Genomic DNA, 7,678 nt, shown 5'->3' with positions numbered 1-7,678 from the left:
TTTGCTATTGATATTTTTAGTTTATAAGAAAAAACATCACAGACAAATCCAATACAAGTAATTGTCTAAGTATTGAAATGTATTTAACAAATTTGTTTTGGTTCACTTTTCTTTTTTCGTCATAGATTTGTAATACTTCTTTATTAAACATATTTTTTTAAGAAAAATAAAAAAAAAGTATCATAAAGGATATGTACAAATTCATTTATTTCTGTTAAGTAACTCTTCGGGTAATGAAATGATACGAGCAAGTCGTGAATTAGATGGAAGAAATAAATATATATCATCTCCCATAGATGGTAAAATCCATTGTAAACAGTTTGCAAAATATGTTTTTATTGATGGTGTTAGGTATACGTTTGGTGTTAGATTTGAAGTTTCGTCAAATGGATTTTCTATAGTTAACATACAAGGCCTTTTTGAGTCGAGCCATCCCCTAGAAGCCTTCTCGAAATATGAACATTCAACACCAACACTTATTCCATATTTTGAGTAATTAAAGTCATAGCCAAAGTGTTGAAGAAAAGTAATAAATACACTACCTATATCGTTATCTGGAATACCACCAGTAATATTTCCAGTATTATACATTTCTAGAAATGAATATACAAGTAGAGTTATCATAAATGTATTTAATCCACCATTCATAACTGATGTAAATCCTGCTTGGTGTAATAAATATCGAATAAGAATAACAAGGGGCCTTAACATTGAGTTTTTATGACATAATCTTCCTATAAGTTTTGTAGTTTCAATTCCATTTTGGTTATCTATTGAGATATCTATATTAATTTCATCTTGAATTCCTTTCATTTTTAATAATGGAATTCGTGCTAATGGAAGTGATAATACTTCATTACATATACAAGCATTTGCCAATGCATCAGATATAAATTGAAAAGCTATTGTAGAGTTAACATTAATAAATTCACCACTAAGAGATATATCAATGTCACTAAATGGTAATGCCAAATTTGATTTTTCACTTCCGTATAATGTTACACATGATGGTGTTTGTGGTGAAATAAAACTTACTTTTGGTTTTCCATTCTTACTAATTATTTTTAAAGAATCTATAACTTTAGTTACTTGTTTAATAAGTTGTTTTCTTTTATCTTTTTCTGAAGGGTTAAGTTGAATAAATTTAATAAAATGAATAATGTCACTTCCCAATGATATTTTGTGATTAACAGGAATTTGCATAAGCCAAGGTGGTGTTGATCCAAATAGTGGTGATGGCAATTCACGAAAACGACCAAAGGCATAGTCGTTGATTTGAGGTGTTATTGGAATAAACATTAACAAATGATTTTTATTGGAAAATTTTGTTTTTCTTTTTTTTTTTTTTTAAGTGTTACTTTTTTTTTTAATGTTCCTTATTAGAAAGTGGTAGCATCTTCTTCTTTCTTTCATTGGAAATTTATATCTTCTTTACTTTATCCATCTATTACCATTCGACAAAATATATAGACTAATTAATATAAATGAAATTCCAACTCAAGGATATGAAAATGAAGGATATAGTAAGCCTTTTTTTGAAATAATGCAATTTAATGATGAACAATTAGAATACATACCACCCATAAAATTTAAAACACTATAAATCTTTATCATAGCTGGATTAAACAATAAGAATGTGTTGGTCTTAAATTTGATATACAGAAAACCTTCCCACAAAGGCAGAAAATATTAGAAAAACTTATAATCCTTTAGAGATAACACCACCTAAATCTAAAATGTGTCCTGATGGCATTGGTGTTGTGTGGTTGTGGGGGGGGGGGGCAAATGAGAGTGATCTACACTGGCTGAGTAGTATTATTAAACAAAGTAAAGACGTGGGATATGACACATATAGAGAATTAAATACATAATGTATTCAGTAAGAAGTGTTTATATGCGTGTTCCTTATATTAAACATTATTGCATCACACATAAAACTAAATTTTTTTATGGCTTAATTTGTCATACATAATAGGGGTAGGTTATAGCCTTTAAATAATTAGTCACAATGATTTATTTCTAGACAAAAGTGTATTACCGACATTTAATTCAAACTCACTAGAAACAGTTGTTCATCTAATACTAACGTTGTCAAAAGGTTTTCTTTATTTAAATGATGTTATGTTTATTAGTTCATATACAAAACCTACACAATGGATGTCATTAACAGATAAGTTAAAATAATATCTTTACTCATTAAAATTTCCTTTAAAGAGAGAACAGTAATAAGTAATTTGGATAGAACACTAACATATACTAATGATTTGATAAACAAAAAATATTTTCAAGGAAACAAAAAATTAGAAATTATCCATTACGTCATTGTTATTTCTTTAGAAAAGATCTTTTAAAAGGGTTTGAAGAGATATTGTCTCAAGAATATAATATTACTAGTTTTAATAAATTTAGAAAAGACAATGATGTTGCAATTACATTTTTACATATTTTGATGAAAGTCCTTAAACATGAAGCCACGAGAATTAAAGAGACAAAGAGTTATTATTATGGTGTTTGGAAAACAATAATTCTCTCAACCAAGAAACTATTAAAAATATAAGTTCTTTAAAACTAACGTGTTTTTGTATTAGTGATAACTTATATTTAGGTCTTTGATCAAAAGTACCTCTTATTGTTAATTATTTAACAAAAGTACATCAGCAACTTTATCCTTACCTAACTCCATTTGAACTTCATAACTATTTGTTTTATGTTAATGATAAACTTTCATTTTCTTTATTAGACGATTATATTAAGAAAAAGGATACAAAATCAAATAACCTACATATTTGAAAATGAGTACAAACAAATTACTTTGAAAAACTATAGTTATAAAAAACTCAATAACAATGTTCTATTTTAATTCCATTAATTGAGTAATAACCAAAAACATCACTAGTGGAAACAAAAGAGCAAACAAAAGTTTTCCATAGAACTTTATGAGAGGAAGGTTATCTTGGGATGTTGTTGGTTTTTCAGTTTTGGTTGGTTGGTTTTTGTTCTTATTAACTCTTATAACTTGTTCTAACAAAACTCGACTCTTACAAATTGGACAATTTGGTACTCTCACCAACCATTCTTTAATGCACTGGTAACAAAACGCATGGCCACATGGAGTGATGGTACAATCTACAATGTCACTATAACAAATACAACACTTATTATTCATTTAATACTATTTTTTAGTTCTTTTTTAATTTAATTAAAAAATTTTATAGTATTTCAACAATAATTCAATAGAAATAAACAATATCATAATGGAAATAAATATAATAATAAAACATAAAGAAGATTAATGAAATCAAAACAAAGAACAAAAAAGAAATAAAAGAAATGATAGAAGCAATAAAAGAGAATCAAGTTGAATAATTAAAAGAATGAAGAAAGCAATTTGGTAAGAAGATTAATTTTAATGGTTTAACGAATATAATACAAGTAAATGAAAGAAAACATGATAGAGTGATAGTATTTGAATTTGCAACAAATGAAATAAATGACATTTAAATGAATGGAAAGAAATGTGTTGAATAGTTAAGAAGTGAAATGGCATATTTATTCATACAAAATTATCAGTAGTTGCACGGAAATCATTAAATATAAAAAGAAATGAATTCGTCCAAGTAATAAATATGTAAGAATGATTATTTATGAATTTAAAATATTAAATCTAAAATACTTCATATTGATATATTAAAATATTATAAAAATTTTTATAACATTATTCTATCTATTGTTCGTATATTGTTATAATGTAATGATAAAAATAAAATATCAAAACATGATTATGTGTGTAAACAAATAAATAAACTCATATTAATTACATACTTTAATGAATTTAATTCATTTGATTTTGGTGTCTCCCATATGTATTAGTAATGATGAAATGATTATAACTTAGAATAAAGATTTATTAGTTAACGACCATTCTTTTAATGCTAGAAGACCGACGTATACTATCAAAAATATGAAAGATAGAAAAGAATATATTAATAGTGTTACTATATGCCAAGAGAGAAATATCGAATTAAAATATATTTACAAAATAATAAATACAAATAATTACAAGAGAAATTAAGACAAAATAAAGAATTATTTATGTAGAAATAATACCTGTAATATTAACAATAAATTAATACATAAAGAAACAGTAAGAAGATTGAAAACACTAAAATTACAAATTGACTTCCCCCAAAATACTACGAACAATCATTATTAAAAACATGAAATACTTAATGTTCTACACATTCAACACTGGCAGTACATTAGAAGAGGAACCTTCTAATGTGAGCATGTCAGAAATAAACTCTATGACAAAAGTAGAGAATATTGAATTCACTGAAATAATCACTTCTCAATAATCATAAAACCCAATTATAGATATATCTACTAAATTTCCCTTTTTTATTGGGAAATCTTATACCTAAAGTTTAAACTAAAACTTATATTTTATCTCATGAAAAAATGATAGTACTTCCTTGTTATGTGTTTCTACTCCTCAGTAAATTTCGTAATAATATACCTATAATAAAGAACCTTCTAAAAAATCTTTCTTTAAGAAGAAAACACAGTTATGGTTATTTTTATATTCATCATTTTATTCATTGATAGATGAGATGTTCATAGTCATTTATTGATTTTATTTTATACTCTTTTTTATTTTCAAATAAACAATATTTAATATTTTCATTTCAATTACAATGATTCGTTGGAGTGTGAAAGAGTCTAGATATTATTTTCTACAAAATGCATTTGATATTTCTTTATATGAAAATGAATGTTGTTTACAATGTTATGTTGTTTTATTCTTTTCTTTACAAATAACAATATACCTCTACCTCCAAATCAGAATAAATAACCATATGAATGATTAAATCATCTAAATGCATACTATAGTTCTTTAATATCAAATTTCATCATTCCTTTTATTCTTCCTTTTGATTTTAATGAAAATAAAAATGATTTTGGATCATTTATAAAATCATCAACTTTATTAATTTTCACATTAATATATCCTCCAAATTTATTTCCATCTTCACCTTCAATAATAATTATTATATGTTCTTTATTTATTATTCTTTGATTAAATATTGGTATTAACATTCCAATCATCATATCTGAATTAAATATAATGTTCTTTATTCCTCTTTCAGTCTATTTTTTTTTCTTATCTTTTCTTTTCTTCCATTTGTACAATTCCCTGAATGTTTTCTATTACAATTTTCCTCCATTCATAATTAATGAAATGTATTTCTTCCCTCTTCTTTATTCTTATTAAACCTTTCTTTAATTCTATTAATTTCTTTTGGTTTTTTATCGTTTTATCTTTCATTATCATTTCTTCTATGTGAATAATTTTATCTATTAGTTTGTTTATTACCTTACCTAACTTTTCTTCAGCACATTCTTCTATTATTTTGTTCATTTGATTCTTTATTATTTCTATTGTTTTATTTGTTTCTTGAATTTTTTTCTATTATTAGTTTTCTTCTTCTTTCTGTTTCATCAATCCTATCAAATATTCCTTCTCCTCTTTTAATAGCTTCTGAAATGTTTCATTTAGTTTTATTTCAAGTATTTCATTTTTAATACATCCTAAATAATAATGATAATGTTTATTAATATCATCAATTGATTGTTGAATATTTGGAAGTGTTTCTATTTCTTCTTTAAAGAATAGAGTGCTCTTATTTATTAACTCTTCCATTTTATTTAAATTAATGAATATCAAATCAAAATAAGATTCATAGATAATTAAATACATGTTTATAACACACTATTTTAATATTATCATTCATTCTTAATGAAAAAAAAATAACACCATTCACTTTATTGATTTTTAAATAATTACGATGTTAAATTTGGTTGTTATAGATTTTTATATCATTCTAATTATATGTCGTTTCCTTTTTAATTAATAAAATATAAAAGACAACCATAATAACAGATAATAAGAATGTATGTTTATTTTTAATAAAGTAAATCAAGAGAATAATAAAAATTATAAAAGTTGTTAATTCATAAAATCAACCGATAAAGACTAAAAAAACAATGAAAAGTATATAATTATCTCTAAGTAAAATGAATAAGAATTTAATTAAGAATATAAACCAATTCAATAATTAACAAAATAATTTATAAAATAATTAAACCTAGATAAAAAAATAAATACAAATGAACTTATAATGAAAATAAGAATACAATTAATTATATCAATTTTCATTATGAATCAATATGCTTAAGAGAATGAAAATCATAATAAATTTACAAAAATAGATAGTGTTAATTGATTAAAATAACAGCTAAACTATAACTATGAATAAAAATTGAATTATATTCTCTAATAATTTAATGGATTGTGTTAATTATTATAAAAATTATCTATAAATGTAATTAGTACAACACTTTATTGTTATTTAATGTATTGTGAGAAAAAATAAGAATTAATATAACAATCATATTCACCAATAAGTTAGAATTATGATCAATCAAATGCAATCTAAGACAATATATTAAAGAAATAAAATAAAAACTTATTCATATTATATACAATGATAAATAATGATAAATTGACATTTTATAGAATAAAATAATTAGATAACACTAAAAATTAATTAAAATATATGTAATTAATATACTACAAAAATGAAATTAAATAATAAAATGATAACTTACAGAAAATAAATATAGTGCAAGAATAAACAGTATGTTATTTAGAAATTTACCATATTAGATAAAAATATATACCTAGAATTATCATAAATTTAAATTATGAAATAAGAAAGTTCAGTGGATATTCTCTAAAACAAAAAAGTAATCAAATATTTGATACAAAAACATTACAATAATAATAGATCAAAAATGATAATCAATATCATGACAAGATATTATATTAAAATAATGGTAATTTGTTGTTATTTGATCGCCAATAATTCAAAATCTAAATAAATATGACAAAAAGAATAAAAAATAGTAATAATAATATTTTAATGTTTTACAAATTATCTATAATAATTAAATATAACAACAGAACTATAGATAAGAAGTTTATTCTTGAAATAACAAAAGAGAATAGAAATAAAGTTTATTGAAACTAAGCTGTTTCATTTTATAATACTAATGATATTTTATATTACTTTAATTAAATTAACTGTGTATTTTATTGTTTAAAAATTACACAGTTATTCTTTTATCTACATCCTCTCTTTATATTTTTTCATATTTGGTTTTTTTTATTAAAAAAATACCTTTACATTATTTTTAAAAGAATAATAATAATAATGAACAAAGAAACTATCAGGAGAAAGTATGAATGAAACAAAATATTTTTAATTTAATTCAATGTTATAGAAAATAACAGATCATCATAAAAAATATATATATAAAAATATCTATCTAATAAACTTTGAACTATTGATTATTCTTTACTATTCTTTATTTTTGAATAGTTTATTGTATGTTTATGTTATATATTAGTTATGTTTATTTTATCTTAATGTTAATTTGTGTATTAATAATCAGAAAAATACAATCTTCTAAATAACTATTAATTAAACTAAAAGGAGATATCTATAATGTTTGAAACAACACTATTATTATCTAAAGAGAAACAATATCCAATAACTTTGTAAGTATCATTGAAAAGAAATTCAATAGATTTTATGGTAATCAAATGACCTTATCT

At 22.8% G+C, this 7,678-nt stretch overlaps 2 protein-coding genes across 2 annotated transcripts, besides 13 other annotated features; both read right to left on the bottom strand.

Annotated features, from left to right (window-relative positions):
* The first annotated feature begins 139 nt into the window (after positions 1-139).
* Positions 140-177: a sequence feature (AT_rich).
* A 24-nt stretch (positions 178-201) lies between these two features.
* Positions 202-1,299, bottom strand: EDI_336060 (uncharacterized protein; the record flags this gene model as incomplete). Its single annotated transcript, XM_001740742.1, has 1 exon — positions 202-1,299. The coding sequence occupies one exon, from the start codon at positions 1,297-1,299 to the stop codon at positions 202-204; it is 1,098 nt and encodes a 365-aa protein (XP_001740794.1).
* A 24-nt stretch (positions 1,300-1,323) lies between these two features.
* Positions 1,324-1,349: a microsatellite.
* Positions 1,350-2,851: 1,502 nt separating this feature from the next.
* Positions 2,852-3,166, bottom strand: EDI_336040 (uncharacterized protein; the record flags this gene model as incomplete). Its single annotated transcript, XM_001740741.1, has 1 exon — positions 2,852-3,166. One exon carries the CDS (start codon positions 3,164-3,166, stop codon positions 2,852-2,854), a length of 315 nt encoding a protein of 104 aa, XP_001740793.1.
* Positions 3,156-3,214: a sequence feature (AT_rich).
* An 8-nt stretch (positions 3,215-3,222) lies between these two features.
* Positions 3,223-4,400: a repeat region.
* A 166-nt stretch (positions 4,401-4,566) lies between these two features.
* Positions 4,567-5,856: a repeat region.
* A 45-nt stretch (positions 5,857-5,901) lies between these two features.
* Positions 5,902-5,924: a sequence feature (AT_rich).
* Positions 5,925-6,073: 149 nt separating this feature from the next.
* Positions 6,074-6,211: a microsatellite.
* Positions 6,212-6,355: 144 nt separating this feature from the next.
* Positions 6,356-6,383: a sequence feature (AT_rich).
* A 117-nt stretch (positions 6,384-6,500) lies between these two features.
* Positions 6,501-6,659: a sequence feature (AT_rich).
* Positions 6,660-6,955: 296 nt separating this feature from the next.
* Positions 6,956-7,018: a sequence feature (AT_rich).
* An 81-nt stretch (positions 7,019-7,099) lies between these two features.
* Positions 7,100-7,144: a sequence feature (AT_rich).
* A 76-nt stretch (positions 7,145-7,220) lies between these two features.
* Positions 7,221-7,276: a sequence feature (AT_rich).
* An 84-nt stretch (positions 7,277-7,360) lies between these two features.
* Positions 7,361-7,385: a sequence feature (AT_rich).
* The last annotated feature ends 293 nt before the right edge of the window (positions 7,386-7,678 follow it).

Source organism: Entamoeba dispar, genomic scaffold (assembly GCF_000209125.1).
Source record: "Entamoeba dispar SAW760 scf_1105229463199 genomic scaffold, whole genome shotgun sequence".
NCBI lineage: Eukaryota > Evosea > Mastigamoebida > Endamoebidae > Entamoeba > Entamoeba dispar.
Note: the sequence above shows the minus strand (reverse complement) of the source record. Positions and strands in the feature narration are given on the sequence as shown.